The sequence below is a fragment of the Benincasa hispida genome, chromosome 9, assembly GCF_027475165.1.
Source record: "Benincasa hispida cultivar pf3 chromosome 9, pf3_genome.v1.1, whole genome shotgun sequence".
Taxonomy (NCBI): Eukaryota; Viridiplantae; Streptophyta; class Magnoliopsida; order Cucurbitales; family Cucurbitaceae; genus Benincasa; species Benincasa hispida.
This window is the reverse complement of record NC_143486.1, coordinates 1,703,997-1,718,919: the sequence shown is the minus strand read 5'-3', so window position 1 is coordinate 1,718,919 and position 14,923 is coordinate 1,703,997. Positions and strand designations below refer to the sequence as shown.

Here is a 14,923-nt window from a genome sequence, read left to right as displayed (position 1 = left end):
ATACATATTCAATATTAGTTTGACCAAAATCCAATAATACTGATAAATCTATCGAAACATCCAACTGAATTTCACCCAATATCAAACTAGCTAAACCATTAAAGTCTAAACTAACTAAATCATTGAAGTCTATCATATCACCAACAAAAACTCCAGCAACACTATAATTCTCATAAGAATTGTAATGAGTCCACTGTCCACCATAAAAAATAACTACAGGAATATCAACCATAGTATCAATTACTGCAATAAAAGGAAAAGAATATTGTCTAAGAAAGATGTTAATATGTATATAGCTCGGTAACTTTATATTAGTGATAGACATTGATAGAGCTCTATCACTGTCTATCAGTGCAAAGCTCTATCATTATTTATCATTGATAGATAGTGATAGAGTGCTATCAATGTCTATCAGTGATAGACAATGACAGAACTCAATCATAGTATATCACTAGTGATAGAGCTCAATCACTATTATAGAGAGTGATAGAGCTCCATAAATGTCTATAACTGATAGAAAGTGATAGAGTTCTATCACTTTGTATCACTGATAGACAGTGATAGAGCTCTATCACTGTCTATCAGTGCAAAGTTCTATCATTGTCCATCAGTAGTTCTATTATTGTCTATCATTGATAGATAGTGATAGAGTGTTATTACTGTCTATTAGTGATAGACAATGATAGAACTCAATCACAGTATATCCCAAGTGATAGATAGTGATAGAGTTCTATGACTTACTATCTATCAGTGATAGAGCTCTATCACTTTATATAACTGATAGATAGTGATAGATTGAAAAACTATCTATATGCGCAACAACAAATAAAAAATAAAGAATAATAAAAATTAATGAAAGATTGAAAAGAATGCAAATACAACAACCAAATTGATAAAATTCTAATATGCTGAAAACCTAAAAAAGAACAACAACAATAAGAAGAAAGCCTACATCATATGAATGATCTAAAAACCTAGAAAATAAGAGAAGAGAAGAAGAAGAAAGAGCGCAGGACAGAAGAAAAGAAATTGGGGGAAGCGAAGAATCCATTATCGATGATGGACGAAGGATAGAAGAATCCATTATCAACGGGGAAGAAGCCATAGACGGACGCATGCAAAAAATCAAAGAAGAAAATCAAGGAAGAAATGTACACTTGCAAGCGTAGAAAATAGAAAAAAATCGTACCGTGGTCGAGGAAGACAGTATTCGATGAAGAAGATCGACGAGGCGTTGAGGAAGATCGACGATCGGCGAAGCTGAGATTTCAAATCGAGACGAAGATAACACACGAATTTCAAAAAACAAGGAAACCTAATATTTTCTTGCTACAAATTGTAAATAGTTTTGTTTTTTTTTCCCTATTTATAAGAATTACTCTAATTGGGTTTTGGTAAACTCGTTTTTTTTTAAAAAAAAATGAAAACCCATTAATAGAAAATTAATGTTATTTGATTCATTTTAATAAATATACGTAAAATTGACTCATTGGATTTGACACAAGTTCTCTAATATTTAAACCCATTTTTCCAATAAAAATCAACTTAACAAACGCATCGGGTACATGCTAAGAAAAAAATTATCGTCCAGACTCCAAACCATTTCAAGAGATGGGAAGCAGGAAGCTACATCTATTGAAATTTACGAGGAGGTACAAGTTTTCAATATTTTACAATGCAACACAAATGAACATGATCCTGGAATCCCCATCGGAAATTGAACAATTTTTCACCTCGCCATTGGAGCGGCTTCACTGTAATCCATAACAATGGACATCATGTTCACGGAATTCGTCGAATCGAAACCTCGACTCTCCGGCGTCCGTTCCAATTCCATGGCCAAACAACTTTTCAGTTCGGCCACCACTTGGTTCATCGTCGGTCTTCTTGCAGAGTTCCCAGATACACAACTTAACGCCACCTCCACTGCCTTCCAAACTGAGTTAGCATCATATTTTCCTCCCAATCTTTCGTCAACTATTCCATTTATGTCCCCTTGAGCCACCATCGAGTTTACCCATTTACTGATATGAACGTTTTCTTCACTTCTTGATATCACAGGTCTGCAGCTGATTATCTCCAACAGAGCCACTCCAAAGCTGTACACATCGCTTTTCTCCGTCAGCCTGTTCGATAAGTAGTAGCTGAAAGACAAGCCATGAGGTTAAATTTATTAGGGTTTCGAAAATACTAAATAGGATCTTCTACTTTGATATCATGTTGGGTCACTGTAGAATTTATTGTTTCGTTGGTTCATATTCTTTAATCTAAGATGCAAAAGAGATCATATTGACTTGGAAATTGGGAGGGAGTGAATCAAATTTGGATCCTGTTCTTACTCTGGATCAAGGTAACCAGGGGTGCCAGCAACAATGGTGGACATGTAGTTGTTAGTCTTGTTGCCATCTACTGGGAAGCTTTTGGATAAACCAAAATCTGCAAGTTTGGCTTGGAAATTCTCTGTCAATAAGATGTTTGTTGTTTTCACATCTCTGTGGATTATGGGTGGTTTGCAACCGTCGTGCAGGTACTCCAATCCTGTTTTGGATAGTTAGAAATTGTCTTATGTCGTTTAGGTGTTTGTAAAAAATGCTCATGTGAAACATTCAATTTACCTTGTGCTGCATCCATGGCTATCCGGAGCCTATCTTGCCAACTTAAGACATACGAACTCGTTTCTGTTTGAGTTTGACAAGTTGGAAAAAGGGGGAAAAAAAACTTGTGTCAATTTTTTGGGTTTTGGGCTGATCTACAAAACCTGAGTTGAAAATTATAAATATTTGGTTTTTAAAAATTAAATTTATAAACACTATTTCCACCTATGAATTTGATAAAATTCAAACCAAACTAAAATGATATTAAAATATAAAAGGTAAACCACTACAGGATAAACCTAGCGAGCCCTAATTCATCAAAATGATGTTTACTCTCCTCCGTTCTGCTCCGTTTATTTCTTACCACTCCATAACAACCTCCTTATCTAATTTACTAATATACCTTTAAAATATCCTAATAATACCCCAATAACATTCCTATAAGAGAATTTTTTTTTTTTTTTTCATTCTACTTTTAAGGAATGTTTTCAAAATCCAGTGCAAAATTTGAAAGCCAAAAAATATAGTTTTAAAACTTTATTTATTTATTATTATAATTTTTTTTAATTTGACTATGAATACAAATGTTTTCTTCTGACGGTTGAAAACTATTGTAAACAATGATGAGAAACATGCACAATTTTAAAAAATATAGAACCAGGGTGGAAGTTTTTCTTTAGCTAATTCAAGTAGATCACCTGAAAGATGCTCTGCTAAGTTTCCTTTGGCCATGAACTCATAAATGAGACCAAGGCGGTCTCCTTCGTTCAAATACCCCACAAGATTTGTCAAGTTTTTATGGTGAACTCTCAAAAGAAGTGTAACCTGCAATATGGAAAACAATACTTTGATGTATTATAGGGATGAAGCTGACTACTTAGAGATAAACTTTAGTGATATCCACATGCCTCTGCTTGAAACTGTTGATAACCTTGACCGGAAGCTTGAGAAAGCATCTTCACGGCCACTTGAGTGTCATCTATGGTGCCATAGTAAACCATCCCAAAACCTCCTTTTCCTAGAATTCTCTCGAAATTATTGGTCATCCTCAAGACTTCTGAATATGTGAACTGCCGCCTCCTTGTCTCCAACAAGTGATCGCTTATTTGGTCGTTGGTTCCTGAGGGATCCACCTTTGGAACAACAGTTTCATTGCGCCGTTTCTTTCTTGATTTAACAATCCAAAGGATGATGATTGAAACTACAATGATGAGTATCAATCCCCCAATTGATGCTACAATTGGAATAACGACGCTAGTCTTCTTCTTACTACTACTCTTGCACGAATCTGATGTACAATCTAGATTTGGATTCCCTTGAACACTATCTCATAGAAAATATGCGAATCAGTTTCGTGTTTTGATGAGAAGATTACAGTCTATGAAGGCACATCAAATTTACAATTATGTTAACATAAAGCAAAAGTTTTTGTTAATTAGGAATTAGACCTTAACGATAATGAACCATTATCGTGTCTCTTGAGGAGTTCAGATGGAACAGAGCCTGTGAGCTTGTTGTTATCTAACTTTCTGTAAAAAGAGAAATCAATGATATTTTAATATTGTGCATCTTAAATCCCACCACTCATGTTGAGTTATGCCTGTTACTTACAAGACTTCAAGGTTTGATAAGTTAGACAGAAAATCTGGGATATTTCCCGTCAAGTCATTGTTTGACAAGTCCCTGAAAATATCAAAACTGGTTAAATGAAATCTCTATAGTAGTTCCTATCAAGGTAGGGGTTGTACACATCTAACCATTTACTTACAATATTTGTAGCATTTGTAGATTCTCTATACTTTGAGAAATCTCTCCTGCCAATCCACTTGATGACAAATTCCTGAAGAAGAAAAAAAGGTTAATTATTTCATGTAAATGGTTAGGAAGGAATATTTGGTCGTGAGTTGCTTACAAAGACACGATTCTAGGAACAGTTCCATTTGTTTTGGTACAAGCTATACCCTCCCAGGGGTATGCTCTTGGAACGCATGGATCTCCTTCCCAATCTCTGACTATTCCATAAGTTGACTTGATGCTTGTTATTGCACCCACTAATTATTCATTTGCCATACAAGGATTAGAATCAGCTTAAACGTCAATGGTGAAAGGAGAATTTTAAGATAGAGAATAAGATTTAGTAAATACCATCTCCTTGATCTGACGTTAGCTCTAACAGATCTATTGCCGAATAAATTTCCATGGCATTTATGATTGGAGGGTGTGTTGAATTTTCGATTGGTATGAGTGAGAATAGATGCTTTTTTTTTGGTGTTGGTAATGGTCCTTGGCTAAAAATCGTTGTTGTGGACAAGTAGTCGGGAATGAGAGGACCATACCAAACACTCCCATTATAGGTGATGTTGAATCCTCTTGTTTGATTGGGTTGGAGTTTTTCAACTTCAGCAAAGTGCATGTATACATAATACTGTGTGTTTTCATCTTCAGTCTCCCACCAAATTTCCAGGGGCTTTTTTGTATCTATTCTAATAGCTGCAGTTTCCATGACAATAGACCCTGGCTCGTAGGTATTTGGATCTATTGTAAGTGCACTACTTATGCTTGTCCACTCGCCCCAATTGTAAGGCACCCAAAATCGATCATATGTATCATTAGGAAACCTGAAGAGAAGTTGAGACACATTTTTTAGGAGAATTATGAGTATCCTGATTAGAACATGGTACATGTATTATAGAAATAAAGTTCCTTTGCAACCAACCTGTATGTGAGGTTCGTTGTTGTACCCATATCTAATCGGTAGGAAAGCAACAATGATCTTGTCAAGACCTTATAAGTCTCATTTGGCAAAGGTCTAAATTCCAATGAAGAGATGAATGGAGTTCCAGTGTTTGTGTTGACGAGACAAATTTGTACTTGATTGTCTAAGGTTACATGTATAGAATCTACTGTGGTATCCATATTTTCATCAGTGAAATTCACCATCTTCCATAAGCTATCTCCTAAGTAGAGATTGAATTTCGGCAGTTGGCTGAGCCCATCGTAATTTCCATAGAAAAAACTTGCTCGCATCAAATACTTGGTGCCCTTTTTTACACTTATATCGTAGCAATTTCTACGTCCTTGGGGAAAGCTTCTAACATGATGATATTGTTTATATAGAAATTGGTTATAATTAGAGGATAAGCTTTTGCTTACACCACTTTTTATATAAGCAGCATCAGAAGTAAATTGAAGTGTTGTTGTTGGTTCAATGTAGTTTGTGTTTGGTGGCAATCCACAATCTAAGCTTATGAAGCCTAACATACAAACAAATGAAACTTAGTTGATTAATTGTATGAAGAAACAAGCGTTAATTAGACCGAGTTTAAGATAAATATACATACCTAATTGACCTTGAGCTTGAACAAGATTGACAAGAGCTAGGCCACTCAGAAAAGCAAAGAGCAAATATGTTGAAACATCCATGATTAGATTACCTTCTTAATTTGATTTTCGTTGAGTTATATAACTATAATTGATGATTTGCAACAAGTATATGTAGTTTTCACTAATAAACAAAGATTTAACTTAATTGACATTTTTAGATTGGTGTGACAGCTTATAGATACAATTGGACCAGGTCAAATTCAATTAGCTAAGCTTGAGTATACATATGTATGCAGATGTATTAATAATTTTATTTTTATTTTTAGTTGCAGGTGAATTTACAATAATTTCATTGACCAAGGGATATACATTAAAAGGTTTTTGTATGGATGATTCTTTTTCAAGCGTGTTTATGATTGATGATCCATCCCCGACAAAGTATGAATTCTAACCCTTTTTTATAATGTATTGCGTCAGGGATGACCATATCTATGGTAGTCCTAACACGATAGCTATCTCTATCGCGATTTCTAATTTTTCTATCCAAAAAAAACAAAGTGTGAGAAAAATTAAGGAAAACACAACAAATTAACGGTACACATTCTAATGTATCGTGTTAGGAATGACCATGTGTAGCTCGAATGCGATCTATCTCTATTACGAACTTATTTTTCTCACCCAAAATACAACAAACTTTGAGAAAAAAAATAAGGAAAACGCAATAGAAAAATGGAGATCGCAATAGAGATGATCATCGCGTTAGTGCTACATAGATATGGTCACCTCTAGCGTGATACATTATATATATATAAAAAAAAAAAAAAAACAGTAGTGGGATGTGACGTAAACAAAAGCAATTTGAAAATGGTCACTCGTAAAAAAAAACTCTATACATTAATATCTTTTGATGTTTATGAAAAAAAAAATGAAGTTTTGTTAATGGTATTTGTAGTTTTGCAAAATTAAATTTATTTAATAGTTATTATGATTTTCCCCCAATAATTTGGGGTTGAAATTCAAATGTTTTTGTTTTAATATAATTGGGGCAGGTATATTCGAACCACAAATCCATGATTACTAACACTTATATACTAATTGAGTTATGCTTGATTTAGATGAAATTGGAACCTTAAGAATAAGAATAATGTATAATCTTTAATTATTGTATTTTAGATGACGATCACTTCTAATTTCTAGAAGCTTAAATGTTATGTTGTTTATTATTATTGGCTTTATATTTTGATTAAAATTTACCCCAGTTTAGAAAAATCACCTAGTTAAGTTATGGATAGATACAATTAAAGAAACACGGGGTGTTTGGAGAGCTGAATTAGTTACTATAGTCAGTAGTGTCTATGGGTTATAATAGTCTGTATGTAAGGGAGTGCTTAGGTCCCCAACTTTAAGTCGGTGGGAGTGGGCTATAATTATAGCCCACTCCAAGTTCAGGGGTCCAATAGTAATAGTTGGTGTTACCAATTGTTATAACTTACTAATTTAATAGCCCACTCCAAGTTCAGGGGTCCAATAGTAATAGTTGGTGTTACCAATTGTTATAACTTACAATTAATTATAATATTACTATTTTAAATCACTCTTTATTATAGTGTTTATAATTTTTATTATAGTGTTTACTATTTCTTACTTATAATTTCTCTCTTTTTGTTAACGTGTTTATTATTTCTTATCCAGACTAAAATAGTCTGCATCTCAAATACAAACTATTATAACCCATTTATTATAATAAGACTGTAATAACCAACTTAGTTCCAAACACCTCCATGGTTATAATAGTCTGTGTTTGAAGCAAAAACTATTTTAGTTTAGGTAGAAAATAGTAAACATTGTAATAGCAGAAAATAGTAAACACTAACAAATAGTAAACATATGATAACAAAGAGGGGATTTGAAATAGTAAATAACATAGTTATATGTAGGTTATACTAGTTAGAAGGGATTATTAAAGATTCAATCCATTTTGAAAATTATTTAAAAAAATGTCCAAATAATTGGATATTTTCATATAAGGGATTTAATGAAATTTTTGGACCAAAATAACCCTTAGGTCGGTTGGATAGAAAATATGCATTGAAAAAATCTTTTCATATTTACAAAGTACCTTTAATATTGGAGAGAGAAATTGCATTTATTGTAGACTATTAATTAGTTGAGATTTTCTTCCCATTTTCAATCGGAGAGAGAATACATTTAAGATGAAACTTCTCTAAGTTAAATAAATCTTTGGAAAGTAAAAATGGAGAGGTTTTAAGATTGAGTTGACATGAATTAAAAGTGCAGAAAATAAAATAGGTTGAGAAAGATACACGAGATTACCTTCGTCGATTAAGATGATGTCGATTCCTAAATTAACTAAGTATTGCCACGCAAGCTTGTTCACTTAGCTAATTGCATTGAGTAGTTGGATTGATTAGAACATTAGATTAAATTGGCCAAATCTAACCTAACACATTTTTATTCCCTAGGCAGTTTATCTATCGTTATTGGGTGATCCTAGAAAAGCTAGCAATCAAAACTATAACTATAATTAAAATTAATCATGCTATTGATACAATTACGAATAACAGAAAACTCATAAACATTTCAAGAAAAATCTCATTAAACCATAAAAAGTGTCCAACAAACCTCAAACGATGTTTGGGCCTTTAATAGTTCGTCAATATATGAATCTTGATGCCAAAATAACGATTATAGAGCAAAACATGAAGAAATCTCTAGGGTTTTGGCCAAGAAAGACCAAAGCCGAGCCTAAAGGTATAAAAATTGGTTAATCTCTCATCCCTTTAACCTAAATTCAAAGCAAATTATTTATAGACAAGGCAAAACGTTGCAACACTAAAGGATTTTTTATGTCGCAGCGTCTGGAGTTTGTAGCGTCGTAGTGCTGATGGCAACGTTGCAACGCTGGCCTGTTATTTCCACTACTTCCTTTCAGCATAGCAATGCAATGTAGAGGTAGAGTCGTGACGCTTTGAGCGATGTGATGCCTCTGCCAATGAGCGTAGCTCTACACCAATGGAGGGTTGCAATACAACACAGGGGCATTTTGGTCATTTGGCCTCTAATTCCCAGTTGATGCAATTAACCTCCAATTTGGCTCGTTTTAGCTTCATTTCGCTACTAATGTCCCATTTTATCCCTTAAATTCTCAAAACCTAGAAAATAGCAAAATAAACACATAAAATCCTAGGATAATCTCAAATTAAGTGGAGTTATATAGCACATTTATCAAGCGACAAGAGCAATTCAAATGATGGTGGATGGCGAGAACTTCTAGATTGGTGATTTCAAACAAACGATGGCAACACCCATGATGTAGTTTAGAGAACGACATGGAGATTCAGAGAGGCTTGTCAAACGACGACAATTGCTAGGTTGGTGCGATCTCACCAAAATCGAAGGTTGATTGCGCCGCTTGTTTGAAATCAGCAACAAATAGACTCCGACGAAAGACACAATGGGATGAAGACGAGAGGGTTCTTGCGCATGCAATCCAAGAAGAACCAAGGCGAAACTTCCTCTTCTACTTTTTGTAACCTTAAACATACAAAATATATACTGTGATTTACATATTCGTTTATTTTATATAAATGAGAACGATTTCTTTATTTAGATTTCTGGTTTTATGATGTATACATTTTATGTATGTTTTATGTTGAATGGGAGATATTTTGCTTTATTTATACCTACTTTTAATTTATGATATATACTGTGATATAAATTTAGTTTATGATGTATATTGTGATTTATATAGAACATTGATTCAATCTATGATTTTTATACTGTGTTAGAACTAATAAAGGAATTTGGTTAAACAATATATACTCGTAATTTATATATTATACTGTCATATAGATAATGTTATATCAAAACTTTCAAATGGTACAACCATCTATATGAAATATAATAGTACAACCGGTATATTTCATATATTGGATGGAATGTCTGTAAACATCTAATACAATATTCTAAGGTATATTAAAAAATAACAATGAATCTACCAGAAAAATCAACAAGTTGTCGTGAAACCAATTGTAGTTGAGTGCATATCAAATATATTTACCAACGTATTTCATATATTAGTTAGAACATTTGCAAATATCTAATACAATGTTTTAAAGTATATTTAAAAATGATAATGAATCTGTTAGTAAAACTAATTGCTTGATACGTGTTGGAAGGAAAATTAGGGATGAGATTGTGCACACAATCATGCGTTAGACATGGCTTAAGCTATGCGTTTACGCCCATGTGTCTGAGGTCATGCGTTAGAATGAAAATACGTTAATCTAGTATGCAATGACCATGCGTTCCTATCACAAGTTTTCTTACGCTCGCGCCAAGTATAACGCAAACGCAAGTTTGTTGGGTAATCCGAGGTCGAACACAGGGACTTGTCACTCAATAATGCTTGTGAAGCAATGCGTTTGAGGCGATGAAAAAAAAAAAGAAGAAGTTTAATGAATTTACACACGTACTCCTACTCCTAACCAAACAGATTGAGTAATAGAAGACTTGCGATGAGAATAAGTAGATACACAACAACCATTAACGCATAGTAATGTTTATTATCTTAAATCGCTCGAATAATCCCAGCTCATCCCACTAACGCATCACACACCTCTCGGTGGTCAACCGCATGATATATCTCTATAGTGCATGGTTGCGTTGAGCATAAGATTGTGCCTATCTCTAGGAACAATGCATACTTAGCTTTAGTGTGTTCCATCTCTTACCTTCTCAGGCAGTTAGACGCGGCTATTTAACTTATAGAAGCAACGCAACAACCCATAGACAAGCCTTTCACCAAGCACAGAGGATTAACTCACTATACTCGCACAACGCACACCTCTCGGTGGGTTGCTACATGCGTCCTATCTCTAGGCTACACGATTAAGTATGCGATCGCCTTTGATAAATAAACGATGAAGGTAAATGATGATAAAGATAAAGATGATGAAGAAGATGACATTAAAGGAATCAAGAGATGCATTGATTACAAAATGTCTTAATATCTTAAGTTAAAATGTAATACAATACAGAGGTTAGAAGAGAAATGAAGGACTCTGCGTCAAGGCTGTCAGTGGTGCCATGGATGAATGATGGAGATGTCTCTCTCGAGCTCTATCTCCAGCGAAAGCTCCGGTTGTCACTCGGTCTGGTTTGTGGAGGTGAAGAATTCTCACTGAAAATCTTGCTTAAGCTCTCATCTGTGATCGCAAACCTCTGCCTTGAGTCAGAAGTTCGGATGCTTTGAAATGAAGGTCCAAGGGGCTATTTATAGGGTTTAAATGCCGATAGCTATCATGAATGCGTTATGTCTCACTACTGCCTTTGTCATGGTATGAGCAATGTCATATCGTCTTTTCTTGTTATACTCCCAAGGTATGCGTCCGAGCTTGATTCAGCTGACGTATCAACGCGTTCTACCCATCTTGCGATCGTCCTTCTATTATGGTTGTCATTCCGTGGCCGCAATCTCCAATTGATCACCGCAACTTCCATGCGATTGACACATTCGATCACCGAATGCATTCGTCTATGCGATAACTCGATTTTCAGTGCAAGCGTTTGTCTTTGCGGTAGCCTGGCTTCAGCGCATGCGTTTGTCTACTTACTTATTTCTATCGCATGCATTTGATTCCTGCGATAGCTACAAAAATAGACACTTTGGCACGGAGTAATGCATAATATTGGGGTCAATGAGGATTTAGGTGCTAATTGAAGCAAACTCAATTTTTCGCAAATTCTAAGTATTATCACCGTATTTTCTACTTATTAGTCCTTATAATTCTAAATAAAAGGCTTATAATAACTAGCATTTCATCCAGTTATCAATACGTTAACTTAAAAATAAAATAAGATTAAATGTATTTTCTCTCTCCGATTGAAAATGGGAAGAAAATCTCAACTAATTAATAGTCTACAATAAATGCAATTTCTCTCTCCAACAGTAAAGTTGCTTCGTAAATATGAAAAGATTTTTCCAATGCATATTTTCTATCCAGTCGACCACCGTAAGGGTTATTTTGGTCCAAAAAATTGCATTAAATCCCTTATATGAAAATATCCAATTATTTGGACTTTTTTTAAAATAAGTTTTCAAAATGGATTGAATGTTTAATAATCCCTTCTAACTAGTATAACCTACACATAACTATGTTATTTACTATTTCAAATCCCCTCTTTATTACCATATGTTTACTATTTGTTAGTGTTTACTATTTTCAACAATTAGAGTGTTTACCATTTTCTACTTAAACTAAAACAGTTTTCACTCCAAACACAGACTATTATAACCATGGAGGTGTTTGGAACTAAGTTGGTTATTATAGTTTTATTATAATCAATGAGTTATAATACTTTATATTTGAGATGCAGAATATTTTAGTCTGGGTAAGAAATAATAAACACAGTAACAAAAAGAGAGAAATTATATGTAAGAAATAGTAAACACTGTAACAAAAATTATAAACACTATAATAAAGAGTGATTTAAAATAGTAATATTATAATTAATTGTAAGTTATAACAATTGGTAACACCAACTATTACTATTGGACCCCTGAACTTGGAATGGGCTATATAATATTATAGCCCACTCCCATCTACTTAAAGTTGGGGACCTAAGCACTCCCTTACATACATACTATTATAACCCATAGACACTACTGACTATAGTAACTAATTTAGCTCTCCAAACACGCCGTATTTCTTTAATTGTATCTATCCATAACTTAACTAGGTGATTTTTCTAAACTAGGGTAAATTTTAATCAAAATATAAAGTCAATAATAATAATAAACATACTGTTTAAGCTTCTAGAAATTAGAAGTGATCGTCATCTAAAATACAATAACTAGAGATTATACATTATTCTTATTTTTAAGGTTCCAATTTCATCTAAATCGAGCATAGCTCAATTAGCATATAAGTGTTAATAATCATGGTATTTGTGGTTCGAATCTCCCTACCCCTAATTATATTTTAAAAAATGTTCGAATTTCAACCCCAAATTATTGGGGGGAAATTATAATGACTATTAAATGAATTTAATTTTGCAAAACTACAAATACCATTAACAAAACTTCATTTTTTTTTTCCATAAACATCAAAAGATATTAATGTATAGAGTTTTTTTTGTATGAGTGACCATTTTCAAATTGCTTTTATGATTGATAACCCGACCTCACAAATGTATGAATTCTAACCTTTTGCTTACGTCACATCTCACTACCATTTTTTTTTATATACAATGTTTCACGTTAGGGATGACCATATCTATGTAGCACTAACGTGATGTTCATCTCTATTGCAATCTCCATTTTTATGTTGCGTTTTCCTTATTTTTTCTCAAAGTTTGTTGTATTTTTGGGTGAGAAAAATAAGCTCGCAATAGAGATAGATCGCGTTGGAGCTACACATGGTCATCCCTAACACATACGTTAGAATGTGTACCGTTAGTTTGTTGTGTTTTCCTTAATTTTCTCACAATTTGCTATGTTTGAATAGAAAAATTAGAAATCGCAATAGAGATTATAGGCTTTCTAGATTAGAAAGCCTCGACTCACACAATTAATTGTAGTCTCAAACATGAAGTGAGCTATAACAATTTACTCCACCCATCTGTGTGGCCCAAACAACCTTAAATGATTTTTCATTCCCTAATAACTAGGGATTATAGGGTAAATTACAAAAACTACCTTTGAAGTATAGTGATATATGCAATACACCATTAAACTTTCAATTGTAAAAGTTGAGCCCTCAAATTCATATCAGTGTTAAAATTAGACCCTACAACTTACAATAGTTGTAGAATTGGACTCCTGATGATAAAAGTTGAATTCTCAAACTTATATAATTATCTAATTTTGATGGTTTAAATCTAGCACTTGTATAAATTTTAAAGTTCAAATTTATAATTAAAAATTTGAAGGTATAGTTGTAACTCTAATCATATGGTTTTTGTAGTTTGTCATACATTATATTATACCATTGACTTTGTTAATAAAACATTAACCAAAAAATTAAAAATAAAATTCCTTCCCCATGTCATTCTCTCGTAACCAACAATACTCTTTGATCTTTTCAATCTTTATTTTTCTTTTTCGTCGTTTTTAATTTTTTTTTTTTGCTTTTTTTTTTTCTTTATCTTGTTGAGTGCTTCAGCAATGTGATGTCATAACTCTTGCGAGAATGTTTTTGGACCTATAGAAATTGTCATATTCCCTTCTAACTAATCCATTATAACCCTAGTTTAAAACATCGATATCCGAAAATATCAAAACCTTGATTTTAAAAAATTTCGATGAAGCTATCGATAAATTGTTGATGAATATTTCTGAAAAAAAAATTTAAAAATAAATTTAAAATAGTAAATAAGTATTTTTTATTTTAAAATAAGTTAACATGTATATTCTTTATACTATGTATATTAGTGATATTTTGTTGTTATTTTTTATATTTTATAGATTTTTTTACAATATAGTGGAAATATCGATTCATCCCTTATGTTGATATTGAACCTATGAAATCGTGAAAATATCGATAAAAATATGGTCATTTGATAAAAATTTAATGCTACGGTTCTGACACAATCTGCATTTCCCTCTTTTTTTTTTTAATTTAATTTCAATTTTATTTTCTTGTTATATATATTGGCAATACTTATAGGGTGAAACATGCGACTAAATAAAAAATCTTTCGGAGAACCTTCCTTTTGTTTATTTTTTTTTTCTATATCTAAAAAGAAAGCGAGGTGGTGAAGGTACCAAAAAAATAAAGAAATAAATAAAATAGATTAATAATTTAGGAGTAGCTGGACTAAATCAAAATTGATAAGAAATATTATTAAAAGTAGCACCGAAAAATATAATTCCAAATATAAAAGGGCAAAAAACAATAATTATTGGAATCTGAATGTCCAACTTGTTGCACATATTTAAATATATTATAGACCAACATATAAAAAAATTGTAAATATCTATG

At 32.8% G+C, this 14,923-nt stretch overlaps 1 protein-coding gene and 1 long non-coding RNA gene across 2 annotated transcripts; one reads left to right on the top strand and one right to left on the bottom strand.

Annotated features, from left to right (window-relative positions):
* Nucleotides 1–1,510: 1,510 nt before the first annotated feature.
* LOC120086206 (LRR receptor-like serine/threonine-protein kinase IOS1) lies at nt 1,511–6,059 on the bottom strand. The gene is made up of 12 exons (XM_039042744.2): nt 5,936–6,059; nt 5,311–5,848; nt 4,740–5,212; nt 4,507–4,645; nt 4,363–4,434; nt 4,206–4,277; nt 4,043–4,123; nt 3,503–3,917; nt 3,293–3,419; nt 2,616–2,678; nt 2,340–2,538; nt 1,511–2,144 (listed from the first exon to the last, which is right to left on the bottom strand). Exons 1-12 carry the CDS (start codon nt 6,015–6,017, stop codon nt 1,730–1,732), a joined length of 2,676 nt encoding a protein of 891 aa, XP_038898672.1. The 5' UTR covers nt 6,018–6,059; the 3' UTR covers nt 1,511–1,729.
* On the top strand, nt 1,803–2,301 carry LOC120086209 (uncharacterized). Its single transcript, XR_005484164.2, has 2 exons — nt 1,803–1,942; nt 2,062–2,301. It is a non-coding gene; the product is annotated as an uncharacterized LOC120086209 (long non-coding RNA).
* Nucleotides 6,060–14,923: the final 8,864 nt, after the last annotated feature.

Bases quoted from the DNA above. Each gene is read 5' to 3' on its own strand.
- LOC120086206 (XM_039042744.2), bottom strand. From the start codon at position 6,017: ATGGATGTTTCAACATATTTGCTCTTTGCTTTTCTGAGTGGCCTAGCT. The intron at 2,679-3,292 runs GTGATCTACTTG...AAACTCAAACAG, and splicing joins CTTAGCAGAGCATCTTTCAG to AAACGAGTTCGTATGTCTTA. The intron at 2,145-2,339 runs GTAAGAACAGGA...CTTGTCTTTCAG, and splicing joins CCTGGTTACCTTGATCCAGA to CTACTACTTATCGAACAGGC.